The sequence below is a fragment of the Ailuropoda melanoleuca genome, chromosome 14, assembly GCF_002007445.2.
Source record: "Ailuropoda melanoleuca isolate Jingjing chromosome 14, ASM200744v2, whole genome shotgun sequence".
Lineage (NCBI taxonomy): Eukaryota > Metazoa > Chordata > Mammalia > Carnivora > Ursidae > Ailuropoda > Ailuropoda melanoleuca.
Window position 1 is genome coordinate 10,994,783 of NC_048231.1, and position 15,930 is coordinate 11,010,712.

General features: G+C 41.4%; 1 protein-coding gene across 1 annotated transcript in view; it reads left to right on the forward strand.

The window, feature by feature from the left end:
• The window catches only part of SLC39A9 (solute carrier family 39 member 9), a 52,599-nt gene extending 36,690 nt beyond the window's left edge, over window positions 1-15,909 (forward strand). Inside the window, exons 3-7 of the mRNA XM_002917027.4 lie at window positions 731-928; window positions 8,411-8,479; window positions 9,541-9,626; window positions 10,375-10,509; window positions 11,961-15,909. Coding sequence (XP_002917073.1) covers window positions 731-928; window positions 8,411-8,479; window positions 9,541-9,626; window positions 10,375-10,509; window positions 11,961-12,191 — 719 coding nt within the window. The 3' untranslated portion in view covers window positions 12,192-15,909. The remainder of the gene's footprint in view (window positions 1-730; window positions 929-8,410; window positions 8,480-9,540; window positions 9,627-10,374; window positions 10,510-11,960) is intronic.
• The last annotated feature ends 21 nt before the right edge of the window (window positions 15,910-15,930 follow it).

Here is a 15,930-nt window from a genome sequence, read left to right on the forward strand (position 1 = left end):
TCAATGCCAGGACCCAGAGATCATGACCTAAGTCGAAGGGAGGTGCTTAACTATCCGAGCCACCCAGGGGCCCCCCTCCTGATATTTTTTAAAGCTTAAAGTTTTATACTGTTTGCTCTTTATTTGCAATTTCTAAGTCAACCTAGATCTAAAACTAGATGAATTTGGTTAAAATTATTTTCATTACTACTGCTCTTCATTTGCCTGTCTTCATCAGAATAAAACTTACTGTAGTTTCTTGATGATATTGGCACGAATTTCTCAGCCAGATAGGAGGATCTGAGGACGGTATCGCTTGGGAATGTGACTGCTTTCTTCCTTGGCGATTTGCTTCTACTTCCAGCTTTTGAGAATAATAGGCAGTTAAAAGATCTGCGTGCCAGGCGCCTGGGTGGCTCAGTCGGTTAAGTGTCTGCCTTCTGCTCAGCTCATGATACCAGGGTCCTGCCCAACGAGGAGCCTACTTCCCCTGTCTCTTTCTCCCTCTGCCTGCCACTCCCCCTGCTTGTGCTCTGTCTCTCTCTCTGTGTCAAATAAATAAGTAAAATCTTAAAAAAAAAAAAAAAAAAGATCTGCATGCCAAAAGGAGTTTATGATTCGCTGGATTGTAATATAGGAAGTAGATGTCTTTGCAGTAAAGTAGAGCTTGAAATACAGAAGAGTGGAAGCATCTATGTGAAAATGTTTCAAGGAGGAAAACATTTTCTCTTTATGGTTCATTCTGTTCTAGGTAAACACCACCAAGTGAGTGAAACACAGAACGTGATTGCATCAGACAAAGCAGCAGAAATACCAGTTGCCCATGAGCATGAGCACAACCATGACCACACACAGCTGCATGCCTACATTGGCGTTTCCCTCGTGCTGGGCTTCGTTTTCATGTTGCTGGTAGACCAGATTGGCAGCTCCCATGTGCATTCTACTGATGGTAAGTGGCTTCAAGGCTTTCTGGGCAGTGCAATAAATTTACAGTTTAGAAAGTCACAGATGATTGAATAATTCAGTATATATCAGTGGTCTTCTTTAGTGCCAAAAACTCTTGTCTTTCTTGGGTTCTAGTGAACATTTTATTCAATTGGGGGAGCTGGTGAGTGAGTTGTGACATGTGGCACAAGAGAGTGCTTATTGGGTTATTACCATGTTTATCTTAAAGCTGTCTCGTTTGATTGAGAGTCTGGGGCAGAAATTTGTAACCTTTTTTATTCCATGGAGTCCTTAGGCATTCTGAAGCCTGTGGACCTTTTATTGGAATTGTGTTTTTAAATATGTAAACCATAACACATAGAATTACAGAGAAAACCTGATTATACTGAAATACAGTTCCAAAACATTAAAAACAAATTTATGATATAGTAATGTATGTCTTCTTTATTGATGCATTAATTAACCAGATAATATATTTAAATCATATACAAGGTGGAGTTAGATTTTATTTTTTAGGACAGCAGCATGACAGCTTTTGTTGCTTAACTTGGCTAGAAACATTAAATTGTGAGACGGGCTTCCACAAGGCAACAGAGTGTCAAGTTGAACATCCAGTTGATTTGTTTTTTTTGTTTTGATGGTTACTAATATAGAAATTCCTGCTTCACAAAGATATTTTCTTACAAATATACTTAAACACATTCATAGCTTGCTTCACAAGGAAAGATACACTTCCTCAACTACAGCTACAATTCTCCAAGACTTAAAATTTAACTCTAGGCATAATAACTTTTCAAAAAAATTTTTTTTAAATTAATTATTTATTTTTAAAGTAAACTCTACCCCCAACATGGGGCTCGAACCCTTGACCCCAAGATCAAGAATCACATGCTCCATTGACTGAGCCAGCCAGGCACTCGCAGATATAGTAACGTTTTTGTCTTAAGATCAATGAATTCATTAAGAAACAAAACAGGTGAACATAGGGGAAGGGAAGGAAAAGTAGGATAAAGACAGAGAGGGAGGCAAACCATAAGAAACTCTTTAACTGTAGGAAACAAACTGAGGTTTGCTGGAGGGGTGTTAGGTGGGGGGATGGGGTAATTGGGTGGTGGGCGTTAAGGAGGGCACTTGATGTAATGAGCACTGGGTGTTATATGCAATTGATAAATCACTAAATTCTGCCCCAGAAACTAATAATACACTATATGTTAACCAAATTGAATTTAAATAAAAAAATTTTTTAAAAAGATCAATGAATTCATCTTTGGCCGGATCAACATCTTTGATATGGTTTATATTAAATAAAAGATTCTGATCCATGATACAACTGTAATGCCACCGTGATAGAATGAATTTGGAAGAGTTGCGTCAAACTCCTAGGGTTTGGTGATAGGAGGGGTTTATAGATACCACTTTTCAGATACACTGACAGAGAACTCTGCATACAGGAGCTGCTGGAGAGCAGCATAGATGTCTTGGTCCCCAGTGAGAGATCCCATGACGTTTGCTGTTTAGTGGCTGAATGACTGTAGGTGCAGCGTTGCCTGGTAGTTGCCCAGCTTTGTCACATGAGCATCTGCAGACAAGAAGATGTAATCATGCAGTGCAGTGGCAGCTGTACACCTTAATTTAAAGTAGTGATGGGGGCGCCTGCGTGGCTCAGTCGTTAAGCGTCTGCCTTTGGCTCAGGGCGTGATCCCAGCGTTATGGGATCGAGCCCCACATCAGGCTCCTCCGCTGGGAGCCTGCTTTTCTTCCTCTCCCCCTCCCCCTGCTTGTGTTCCCTCTCTCACTGGCTGTCTCTCTCTCTGTCAAATAAGTGAATAAAATCTTTAAAATAAATAAATAAATAAAGTAGTGATGAGTGAAAGCAGTGATATGAAGATACCTGCAACTGTAAAATAACATGAAATTATCTGATTACTACTGGCAATGAAGGATAGGTAGTACCAGTATTTGTAGTTTATGGTCTATATTCATAATCAAAGGAAATGATGGATTTCATTTAGAGGTTAATAAAAATTAATGTGGCTTTTTTCTAAGTTAGGGTCATAGGCACCCCCTACATTCTACCTGTTCTTCTGCATGGACCCCAGGTTAAGAATCCGTCGCCTACAAAAAAATCTGTGGGAAAGCAGGCAAAAGACATGAACAGAGTCATAAAAAGATAATTAAAATGGTCCTTAAACATATAAAAAGATGTTCAATTTCACTTAAGAATGCAAATCAAAACTCTGCCGAGACGCCATTTCTTACCTGTCAGGCAAAAATTCAAAAGCTTGACAGTACACTTTGTTATCAAAGCTGCAGTGAAACACACCCTCATCTGTTGCTGTGGGAATACAAAATTCCCTGCAGAGAGGAATTTGGCCATATCAAATAAGACTACATTTGTATTTATCCTTCAACCCCAAAATCCCACTTCTGGAAATTTATTCTGATAATACAGCTCCAATATGAAAATACAAGATTATTCAGTGCAGCATTATTTATCATTGTAAAGCCACTTAAATGTCCAGTCATGGAAATTGGTTGAATGAAGTGTGATGTGTGCATATAATGGAGTTCTAGGTAGCTGTGAAAAAGAATGAGGAATCAGATCTCTGAATTGTTAGAGATTTCTAGGAGATATTTTTAAGTGTTGTGGGGGAGCCGAAATGTGAATTCGTATCTGTTATATACTACATTTTGTGTAAGATAGAGGGGGAATAAAACACATATGTCTGCTTATTTTTACAGAAAGGAAACATGAAAGCTCAGCCAGACCACAGAGTTGCCTGTAAGAGGTGGGGGCGGATAGGTTGGGGTGGAAGAGTTTCAGGAGGGCATGCTGATATTTCCCATAGTCAAAACATAAAACGAAATCAGTAAGGATAGAGGAAGCCAACCGAAGCAGATGAACTGTAATTCAAATGATTAACACAGTCACACTGAGGATCGGGATTAAAAAAAAAAACCAACCTCAAGTGTCGTATGAATGTAGTATTCGACTATGTATGTTTAGTTTTGGATGGAGTTGGGGGAAAACCATAAACAATTACCAAACTCTTTTTAGTAGGCTTTGCTTTTTGTGATGGCACAGGTGAAAACAACTCTGAAACTGTTTTAGATGTGTCGTAGCAAGTGTTACTCTGATTTGAGTAAGTGTGTTGCTGTTGGTGGAAGCAGAGTTCTCACTGTGGAAGAGGGGAAGTACAAATATGGAATGGGGGGAAGGCAAGAAAGAACCCCTATAGGGATGGACTGGAATTGGAGTTTATTGGACTCATGATTTCTCAAATGTATATGTGTTTATGTGTGTATATGTGTACATATATACGTGTGTGTTTATGTATACATGTATGTATGTCCTAGCTCTGTCTGCAGAGAGGGCCTAGGAGTAAAGACACCCCACTAGCAATGAGCATACCAGGGCTCTTCAGAGAAATGGCTGATTCCAGGACAGGGGCAGGGTAAGTACAAAATGAGCTTGGAACATCTAGTGCTCAAAAAAAAAAAAAGGAAGGAAGACAATGGAAACTTGTCACAGAGTATAGAACCAGCTTGAAGGGGTTCCTGCTGGCCAGATCTAAGACAGTTTGAGTGCCAAAATAATTACATACAGTAATGAAGCGAAAACCATTGAGAAAATGGGAAGCACTGAGCACATCCACGTGAGAGAGAGGAGGAGGAGGGAGAACACTTGCTTCCAGTGGATTGCTAAATGCCAACTTGTAAGTGTGGAAAGAGTGCCTGCAGGAGAAAATCCTTTTTGCAAGCTTCATGGTAAAAATTAGCACAGGCCAGAATCAACAAATGTTAAATCTAGGAGACGAATTTTGATTCGTTTATTAGTTGCAAGGGAAAAAGGAGTAGCGAAATGAAGAAATCCAATAGTACCTTGACCAGATGATCAAAATTAATGTCATTGGTGTCTGTTTTCGGTGTGGGCAAATAAGTGCCTATCAGACTAGCCTCCTCACAGATAACAATGAACTCTGGGCAGATTTTTAAAAACCACTACCTAAAAACACTAGAGAGTGACCTAAAGCAGGAAAATATTGGAGGGGAGTCAGCCCTTGGAATACGGTAAGTTTCTGTTTTTACTGCTTTAAGTAGCCAGAACCCCGTTGGGGTAGCTGAAACGGATAGAACACTCGGTCTCTCCAGCCTAAGGAACTAGAGGTCAGGGTAACTACAGCCACTGGAAAGTGAAGGGAGAATCTTAGAAAGGAGAGAGACAGAGAAACACAGCCCCAGATTTTATGTATAAACTCGACGCAAGTCTGGCTGAGCCCTGAACCATTCTTTTGCGGGCAGACGCAGCTAAAGATGAAAGAACTGAGCTGCGATTTGAGCAGCTGCCCAACAGACAGACTTGGCAGTTTAAGCCAAACCAAGGGACTTCAGGCAAAACACAAAATGGACACTCTTTGGAGGCATATAATAGAATCCAGAGTATCCCCAAGATAACATTCACAATGTCCAGGATATAATCCAAAAGTCACTCTGCTAGCAAGCAGCAGATAGACGTACGTTCTGTGCCTGTAGACGCGACCTCCTGAGAAGCAGCACCTGTGTGGTACTCCGTCTGAGGGTGCGTAATCTCAGGCCACGCCAGACAGACCCCCAAAACCCGCTTTTTTTTCCCCCTAAGATTTTATTTTTTTATTTGACAGAAAGAGAGAACACAAGCAGGGGGAGTAGGAGAGGGAGAAACAGGCTCCCCACTGAGTCAGGAGCCCGACCCTGGGGTCGTGACCTGAGCCACCCAGGCGCCCTGGAAGGGATCATTCTATTAAAAAACAAGAAAGGCTCAGGAAGGGACATGTATTCTTCAAAGATATCAGTGTCACAAAAGTCAAAGGCAGAGAAAATGCTCCAGATTAAAGGGGACTAAAGAGATACAACTGAGTGCGTATATGATCCCAGACTGGATCCTTCCCGGGAGGGAAAAATTCTCTGAAAGACTTTCCTGGGCAGTTAACAAAATTAGAATATGCAAGAGAAATTAGAAAAAAAGTATCAGTATTAAACTTATTGAAGTTGATCGTTGTACTGCGATTATATAAGAAAATATCCTTTCTCTTAGGAAATACACTTTGAGGTATCTGGGGGTAAAGAGTTATGATGTATGCAGCTTACTTTGAAATGGTACAGAAAAAAAAAGTGTGTGTGTGTGTGTGTGTGGCTACAGAAAGAACATGAGCACAAATAATGAAGCAAATGGGGCAGAATGTTAGACAGTAGGTCATTCTGAGAAACGAGTAGTGAATGTTTTTTGAACATTCTTGAAACTTTTCTGAAGATTTGAAAGATTATTTCAAATTATTATTTCAAAGATTATTTGAAAGATTTGAAATTATTTCCAAATAAAAGGTTTTTTTTCAAAATTCATTGAACTTAATTAGCATTTTTAGTCCAAGGATACTTTTTGTTTTGTTAATCTCGTTGCATATACTGTTTCTTTTCAGTTTTTTTCCGTATAATTTTTCTTTTTTAACGGTCTTACATGTATTGAGAAATTGATTTAGGAGTACATGGTTTTATTCATGTGCTTTTACCAAATAGCAAATGAGAAGCACCCTCTGGTGGGATGGTATCTGATTCCAACTGCATTACATAGTTGCTCACAGTGGCCTTTAGGACATTTTTGTGCTTCTTGTCAGTTTCAATTTTAAATGCATATGAAGCCCCATTAGTGCCCTATAATCCTATACGAAGATTTAAAAATAGTGTGTGTCCGAATTTATTCTTCCTCCTGTTTCATCTCTGAAATCACTGTTTTTGCTCACTTTCATGTATCTGATAATCTGGTTTTACCTATTATCTGTAAGGTTTTATATATTATTGAATATCAGTAAAAATTTATTTCTTAAATTTATGCTGAAGTACAGTCTTTTCCTAAAGATTTATAAAAACTGTGTTTTAATTTTAAAGCCTGTAATTTTTAGTTAAGTTGCTATTTACAACTAGATCACAAGACTGTAAAGGAAAGTCAAAACAAGCTTGTCACACAGTATAATATGATATTCTTCACAGTTTGGGGCGACATTGAAATATTTGTTGTCTCCGACCAATTAGGGGGTTTAGCTTCCCTTCCTTGTATTGTTTTAATTAGAAGATAATTTTATTTTTACTAAAATGATAACATGTTACTTTACTTGTATATGTTTTTTCTACTGTAAACCATTCCTTATGTGTTCTGGTTTTTCCCAGAAGATTAAATCCCTTGGAATTTATTTGGCTAATGTCCATCTGTCATTTCATCTGGCATTTTGATGTCCCCATCTTTTAATTTTATGTTGTTCCAACATTATTTACTTGCTTGTATATTTTCTGTTATAGCAAAAACATTCATGTGACACAGAGAAATATTTTTTTTCCACTCTCCAATAAGGATTTTTTAAACAGCTATTGGGTTTCCAGTGCTGTGCTACATTCTATAAGACATGAAAAAGAAATGGAAAGAAGTGGAAGATTCACTTTTGTGTAGTTTACAGTCAGTCTGGGGGTATAAGACCTACTTGAGTGAAAACCGTTGTATATAGCTCAGGTGTGATCTGGGAAAACCTTGAAGTACCATGTAGAGTCTGTGCACATAGAACTCTTGGTTTTTAGGCAAGGGGAACCTTTTGAGCTGGAATTAACCTTTGATTCTTTCTTGAAGAAAGTGGTGCTAGAATTAGACTTTGAACAGTATCTAGGTTTCAGATTGATGAGCTGAGAAGTTTAATAAGTTCATGCCAAGAATTAAGGATGAGAGATTTGGGGAAAGGACAATGAAAAGGTTTTGTTGGAAGGTATTAAAGAAATTGGTTTAACGGGACTGCATAGTGAGAAATAAGAGGATACCAGTTGATGAAGAGCTTAAGAACCCACTTAATAGAGCAGTCTGGACTGAATCTGAAAAGCAGCAGATAACTGACATTTCGGAAGAGTAGAGTGATTCAGAGAGGAGTCGGACAAGGATGTGTAGGATGAGTTAAATTTGGGAGAAGGGAGAGCAGGGGGAGACCAGCGGGGAGCCTGTTGCTCATTCAGGTTCAGGTGGATGCAAATTTAGGTCAGGATGGTGGCGATAAAATAGAGAAGGGCACACGTGACAGACATTTTGGTGTTGGAATAAAGATGAAGTTGCAGGAGGCTGGGGAAGGGGGGCAGGCGGCAGTGAGGACGAGATTGGTCTGCAGAGAAGCGCCGAGAGGCCACAGAGCACTTTCCAGGGAGAGCCGCAGGGTTCAGAGGTGGGAGGCAGTTGAGGCGGTTGGGGGTTACATATTGTCTTCTCAGGGAAGGCTGGGGTGAATGAAGAGTTCCTCCTGCCCCCCTCTTTCAGGACAGGGGAAGCTTCTAAGTGTTTGAAGCCAAAGAGCAAAGATAGTCATGGGGAAAATATAATGTACTTCAAGAGCTTTCAAAGAATTCTTCCACCTCCAGGTCACTGTTCTAGCAGTATCTGTTTCACATTGCTTCGTGGCTGACTTGCTTATTTTTACTCCAGATCCAGAAACAGCAAGGCCCAGCAATTCCAAAATCACCACCACATTGGGTCTGGTCGTCCATGCTGCAGGTAGGGTTGGATGGCACCGAGACCCCTTTCTCTCCTGTCTCAGCGTGGGAGGCTTAGTGTGTGCATCCCAGGGACCATCCCCATGAAGTGCTCTCGGGCTGGCCTCCGGGGAGAGGGTTGCTTCATGAAGTCCCCCAACACAAGCACAAGCCCAGGCGGACTCAGCGTCAGGGATTTGCAAGCCAAGAACAGTTTTTATATTTTATATTTATATTTTTAACGGAGGAAAATAATTGTGGCAGATGAAAATTACATGCAATTCAAATTGCAGCGCCCTAAATAAAGTTTTTTTGGACCACAGCCATGCCCACTTGTTTACATATCATCTGTGGCTGCCTTTGCACGGTAATGGCGGAATGCAGCGACTGTAAGGGAGCAAATGGCGTGCAAAGCCTGAAATAGTTTCTTTCTGCCCTTTAAGAAAAAATGTCTGACCTTTGCCCTAGAGCCTCATCTGGGAAAGAGCCTTGACATTTTTGTACTGAAGAGCCCTGTTGCTCAGTATAAATCCAAAGTGCCCGTTGAGGCGGAGGTCGACTGGGCGTGCCTCGGAGTCACAACCGAAGACCAGGCCCAGCAGTCGGAGTCTGTGACTGACAAAGGCACATGGGAGGTGGCACACTGTCACCTGGGCCTTTCGAGTATAGCCTGCTCATCTGACAAAAGTTCATCCATTCAGCCAGTATTTACTTCTTGTGTGTCAATCATCTGTGTAGAGTTGGAGTATCTGTATTTTGTGTTTCTTCATCTACAAGATGCAGAGATGCTTACTTTGCAGTCTCTGCGATTTCTGTTATAACAGCTGACATTGAATATTGGGGGCCAGGTGCTAAGCTCTTTCCTGTGTTATCTCATTTAACCCTCATGAAAATCCTAAGACTACATAGTTCCTTGAGCCCATTCTAGAGGTGAGAAGGCTGTGGTTCAGAAAAGTTAAGGAACCTTCCCAGAGTCAGAGGCAGTTCCGCCTGACTCGAAAGCCCACACACGAAACTACTACACTGTTGTTGTTGTTGTTGTTGTTTTTATAGTGTTTTATGATTTATGTTTTCTGAATTTAGCGGACGGTGTGGCCTTAGGAGCAGCAGCCTCTACTTCACAGACTAGCGTCCAGTTAATTGTGTTTGTGGCAATAATGCTACATAAGGTAAGCAGAATTTTAGTGAAAGATTTGATATTGAATATATTCATAATTAAAATTTCTCTCTGGTCATGGACATTTTTTGGAATGGGAAGATGTTTTTAGTTGTTTTCATAATTGCCATTCATCTGAGACAGTTGACTAGCTTTGTTCATAGGTAGGGTTTTTTGCTACTATTTTCTTAAACTTTCACTTGAAGGGACTTTTTTTTATGGTCATATACACAAACTCTTAAATTCTCTACAGATTTCTATATTTTAAAGTAATTTTTGTTCATAAGTGTTTTTGTTTTCTTATACTGTTTTCTTGACTGTTTCTGTTTTCCTACTATCTAAGAAACACACACACAAAAGTAGGATATTTTCTTAGCTTAGAACATTAATTCTTTTTTTTTTTAAGATTTTATTTATTTATTTGACAGAGAGAGAGACAGCCAGCAAGAGAGGGAACACAGCAGGGGGAGTGGGAGAGGAAGAAGCAGGCTCATAGCGGAGGAGCCTGATGTGGGGCTCGATCCCAGGACTCTGGGATCACGCCCTGAGCCGAAGGCAGACGCTTAACGACTGCACCACCCAGGCACCCCAGAACATTAATTCTTAAAGGGCAGACTCAGTCTTGGTACCGTGTGTGTGTGTGTGTGTGTGTGTGTGTGTGTGAATTCAGTCAAGAATTTTTTTGTTAGAATTTTATGTACTTCATAATATAGAAACAATCCCTACTCTAAGAGTAATTAGGAATACTTTTTCTTTTCCAGGCACCAGCTGCTTTTGGGCTGGTTTCCTTTTTAATGCATGCTGGCCTAGAACGGAATCGAATCAGAAAACACTTACTGGTCTTTGCACTGGCAGCACCAGTTATGTCCATGGTGACATACTTAGGACTAAGTAAGGTAAGCCTGATTCATTCCTAGCTTATCTAGACAAGTATCTAATTCTTTTGTGATTTACCAGAATTATGTTGAGTTTGCAATTAGGTTACCCCTTCAAACTAAAGATGAATTAGGAGTAAAAGCCAGTACAAGGTAAACATCTTAATTCCAAGGCATTCTCTTCATAAATTTAGAGCATTTTCCTATTTCATTTAATTTGAAAATTTCTTCCCTATCAGTTCTGAAAACATTTGCACAGTATGTATTTAATGTTTAAGCAGGTGCATGAAGAGTGAGGGACAAACAGCAGTTTTGAGGAGCAGAGGGGATAAGCAGAGATGTCTATATTCTCATATCACCAAATGCTAAATATCCAGTTCTTTATCATTACACTGAACGTAACCTCAGACCTGAAGTAACGTGTGTCACTTGTCACTTTTGAGCCTGGCCATTCTTCCCTGTTGTTCAGGGTGGACCTTTCCTTGCCTTCCAGTCTGTCCCTTGGGGCTGCAGGTCTGAACAACCCTCCCTGTGGTACTCCAGTGTCAACTGAGTGGCCACAGGAGGAAAATCTTAGAACCAAACTGACTCAGGGCTAGTTCATGGGAACTGATTTCCCCCGTACTCTCTCTGAAGGTCATTGATTCTTCTCAGTGTCATTCCATTCATAGTTGATGCAGTAAAACTTGTATTGAAAAGAACATGTGAAAAATGAGGTGGTTAAAACACGATTAAGTTCCTGTTAATCAGGTTTGTTGATCTGGATTGCTAACAAATGAGGTATTATAAAAACCCTCTCTGATCATTTGAAAACTCTTCTCTTCTTTCAGTCAACAAGCAGTATATAGTTCTTTTTAAAGTATTACCCTATCTATCACTTCATTGATCGGTGCAAGTCTTTAGAACTTCTGACAGGAAGGTATAATTCTGGAGCCATGCAGTTACATGTTACGTTATGGCGTATTCTCTTCTTAAATTTTTAATTAATTGTCATAGTCCATAGGTCCACTTTTTTAAAAGAGAAAGTTGAAATTAATTGTGTCAAGATTAGCTTATGTTTCTGGCCTCTGTGAGGGCAGGTACTGCGTCTCGATTACCACTTATCTCAAGCAGCAGCCTAGAGCCTCGTGTACAGGGGTGTTTGTTAAATGTTAGTACAATAAATGAATGTATGAAATTTAATACTTGCATTAATAATGCCATTGATTCCATTGTAAGAATAATACATGCCAGACCTGTTCAACCAGATTTGAAGCTGTTTGAAAAAGCAATAGTGTATGTCATCAGTAGTCTTAAATTTGGAAGCTTCTCATCAATAACAAAATTGCTCTGATCTCAAGATGTCCCCCGTGTCCCATATCGCAGCAGTCATGAATTCTGAGTGGTTTTTTTAATCAGGACTTCTTCCTCTCCCTGAATTTTACTTGTCTTAATTTTTCTTCTTTCTCTCTCCCCCCCCCGCCAATTCACAGAGCAGTAAAGAAGCCCTTTCAGAGGTGAATGCCACTGGAGTGGCCATGCTTTTCTCAGCCGGGACATTTCTTTATGTTGCCACAGTACATGTCCTCCCTGAGGTGGGCGGAATGGGGCACAGCCACAAACCCGACCCCAGTGGCGGGAGGGGCCTCAGCCGCCTGGAGGTGGCCGCCCTGGTTCTGGGTTGCCTCATCCCGCTCATCCTGTCAGTTGGGCACCAGCATTAAACGTCGGATTCCGGCCTCCAGCCGCGGCTGTTGGCCATCCCGAGAGAACAGCCAGCACGTGACAGTGCTCACTTCCTCAGTCTCTTGTCTCACCTCGCCCATCTCCACCTGTATTCCTAGAGTCCAGAGGGAGGTGAGATTAAAACCTGGCGTGATGGAAAGCTTTTAGAGTAGAAACAACGCACTGCAACTGGTTGTAGACATTCCGTTGTGTTTTTAAAGGGCCCTTGGCATTTTGAGTTTTGATGTTTCTCTTAACCCTATTCTCAGGGAAGGTGGAATTTTGTTTTAAGGCAAAGTGGAGAACTTCATACTCACAATGAAATAATAATTATGAAAGTACAGTGTTCTGTCATTAAGCTAAGTCTCTTTCTTAGTCTAGAGGCTCTGCCACTTACTTCACCCATTGATTCCTAACATGGTTCCCGCCGTGTAAGCCTGGTGCTTTAGCATCTGTGCCGCATGCCTTGATAAAGGTCACGATGCCCACTGTCCTAGTGCTAAAGGGAATTGTAGTTTGTTTGGGGCAAGAGTCAGGAAAATGACAGCAAGGCACGTGAAAAACTGACTTTTTACTCGAGAGCTGTCCTTTGAAAAGAGGATGTCTGGAGAGATGACACCTTCTTTCGCATCTGCCTCTTTAAAGAGAGCCTGCCGTTCCATCAAAGGGAGCAACAGAGATGGACTAGCATCGAGGGAGGCGACTAGTTTTTCTTCCCAAGTTCTCCTTTGCAGAATACCTGCCTCCAGTGCAGAGGAGCCAAGTTCTGGTAGGTTCAGGCCCACTCAGGCTTTCCTTCAAGAACAGTCAGATCCGGAAGTGTCTTTTGGAAACGAAGGGTGTTAAGTGAATTTGGATAGTAACTGACATCTTTGTCATAATCTTTTTAAAAGTAAGATTACCAAAACCTATGTTGTCCCTTTTTTTCTTTTTACGTATTTATCTTAGCAGACTAGCAGTCCCTCTGGGAGAATACTTGGTGTCCCATGGGGAGTGCTAGGTCAGCATCACATAGCACCTGGAGCAGTGAAGAAAGTCAAGATGTATGACAAGGGGGAAGTGTTTGCCTGTTGATTTAAAGCTTATTGAAATCATGTCTCTTGTCTCTTCATCTTTTCCATGCTCTTCTCCAGACTTTTCCCCCCAGCCCCTCCTCCCTATCTATAATTTGCTGCTTACTGCAGGTGGCAATGTTAGTATCTGTGTGCATTGAATTCTCATCAGGACAACCACTTCTTGAACTGTGATGGTGAAGATAACATTGTCTCTGTTCTTTATTCCCTTCAATGAAGTTACCTTTGTGTCAAATGCAACTTTGTTAAGCCCTTAAAATATCACTTCCTCATATGTGAGATGACACAATCACTAATATTCTGGTCATTTAAACAGTTGAGATTAGTAAAAGTGTTTAACCAACTGGGATGATTTTTCCATATTTGCCAAAATCCCTGTAAACTTTGTGTTATCAACTAAGTGTATAATACTATGTTATTAATTTATTTTGATTTTCTATACCATTTCAAAACACATTATACAAAGAGGGAACCAAGACTGTTTTCTTCAGGGCAGTGGGTTTAGGAGTTCGTAAAATGTTTTATATGACGTATATGCCAGCATGCCTATAATTTCTTTATTTCCTTCCTAGATTTGTCACTGGGTCAGCAGCTATGGAAATAGAACTTGCGAGCCCTCTGCTGGCCGTAGACCAAAGTAGCATAAATAGGTTATGGTTTTGTATAGTGGCTGGCGACCATTGCATATGATATTAAAACCAACAGAAGGTACAGTCTGGAAGGTCTGAGTGACTTTCCTGATAACAGCTCTGACTTATGGGAGTCAGGGGGTTCGTCTGGTCCTTCGAGTTGTCATGGTTGCCTTGATTCTCCCTGGAAATTTACTTTGTTAAATAAATAGTACATCTGAGTGTCCGGTTTGGTTTGGGTAGCAGCACTTTCCTACTGTTGCGTGCAATGATGAGACCTTTGTTCTGTGGCCAAAGCCTCTTTCAGCCGTGCCTTGCCATCATTAAAAGTTTGGCTCGAATATCTTGCTGGGGGCGGGGTTTGAACTCTGGCAAGGATTGAACCATCAAACTTCCAAATTTGCCTTCCCCTCTGAACCTCACATTAACAAGCAAACCTTGCAAGGCCTACAGCTCTCAGAAGCTGCAGGCTTTCCCAGACTTTAGAGCCGCTGCCTCGGGAGCTATTCATTTCTCTCCGGGTCAGCAGGCAGAAATAGCCATAGTCACCGTAGAGGGCTCAAATGCACCTCCGGGCAGCAGGGGACCGAGCGGCGTGGCAGAGGCCTTCTTCACTGGGGGGGAAGAACTTGCTCGTGCTGGGCAGTGTCCCAGAAGGGGCCACAGAGGGGGTCACTTACTGGCCCATTTCAGTTCTGTTTCCCCTTGTGTTTACTGCCCCTTTAGATGTAGATGCCTTAATGCTCTCACACCTTTGGAAACATTGCTAATACTTAAGTTGCTGCCGTGATTGCAGACGGAATTGTCGGCTACCAAAGAGATGCAGCTGATGAGGAGCTCGGCCCTTCCTTCCTCATAACCAGAGTTAGTCTTCATTGCAGTTTGACCCCATGTCCTTGGTAGGGACAGATTTTTTCAGATTCCGAATGCACTCTTAAACGGCAAATGAAGGTGGAAAACACTACTGGTCCATTCCCCTCCCTTGTTTTCCAGCGAATTGCGTATCCATCCCCACTTCTCCAACGCAGCGCTGTTCTAGGGCTGGCTGCTTTCCTGTGCACGCTGTTGCCAGATTTTTCTAGGCGAAGGCTCTGCACCAGAGTGTAGAGAGTTGGAAACAGTTCCATCTTCAGAGGCTACATGTTCTCTCTTCCCCCCCATCACCTTTTTAATCTCCCTATTCAAACAGTTGAGTCAGCCTTGTTCCTGTATTTGGAATCATTCAAGAAAGGACAGAAGTGGTTGTTTTGAGGGGTCAGTTCTTTGTAGAGAGGAGATGATGAAATTGTGTTTTTTACCAGCTACTTCTAAGTGTCACTGCCTGGTTTTTCTCTTTTTCAAGGATTAGAACTAGGAGGACACAGCAGCATTGGAGTATTATGGCCCCTCAGATCCATGGTAGGTAGGTACTAAACGGGAGCTGTCTACCAACAGTCCAGGCCCCCCAAAAATGTTCTTGCCTACAGGGCCCCTTGAGAGACTGCGAATATTGACCAGCTTCTTCCCGAACCGCTGCAGTGGAAGGTGGTCTACAGGAGAACCACCTTCCATTAGAAAATTTCCACTCAAAACAGAGTGAGCCCAAGAGTGCTGTTGGAGATGGTGTGAAATTAAAACCAATGATGGAACCCCCCCCCACACCCTTTGTACCTGAGACATCTAGATTCACCCCAGGAGACTTGAGGGAAATTTGTGACTTGAAGGAAAGGACTAGACAACCATTGGGAATTCTCTAGATATGCTCAGCCAAACGCAAGGAAATTGGCTTTGATCTCTTTTCTGATAGCATCTTCTAGCAAGTTGGAAGTCTCATGGGATAAAACTGCAGTTCCCCTGGTTCAGTAGCCTGAACAGTGATTTTAAATGTCCCCTTTTCTGGATCCTTCGTAAACATGAAATCATTCCATGGATGGCTGCCTTATAATTTTGTCTCTTTCCACGTTAATTGTGAAGGTTAAAAAATTTTTTTTGCTGTTTTCTGATCTGTTTTATGATATTAAATTTTTATTAGTGGATACCTTATGTGAGTGGCTCAT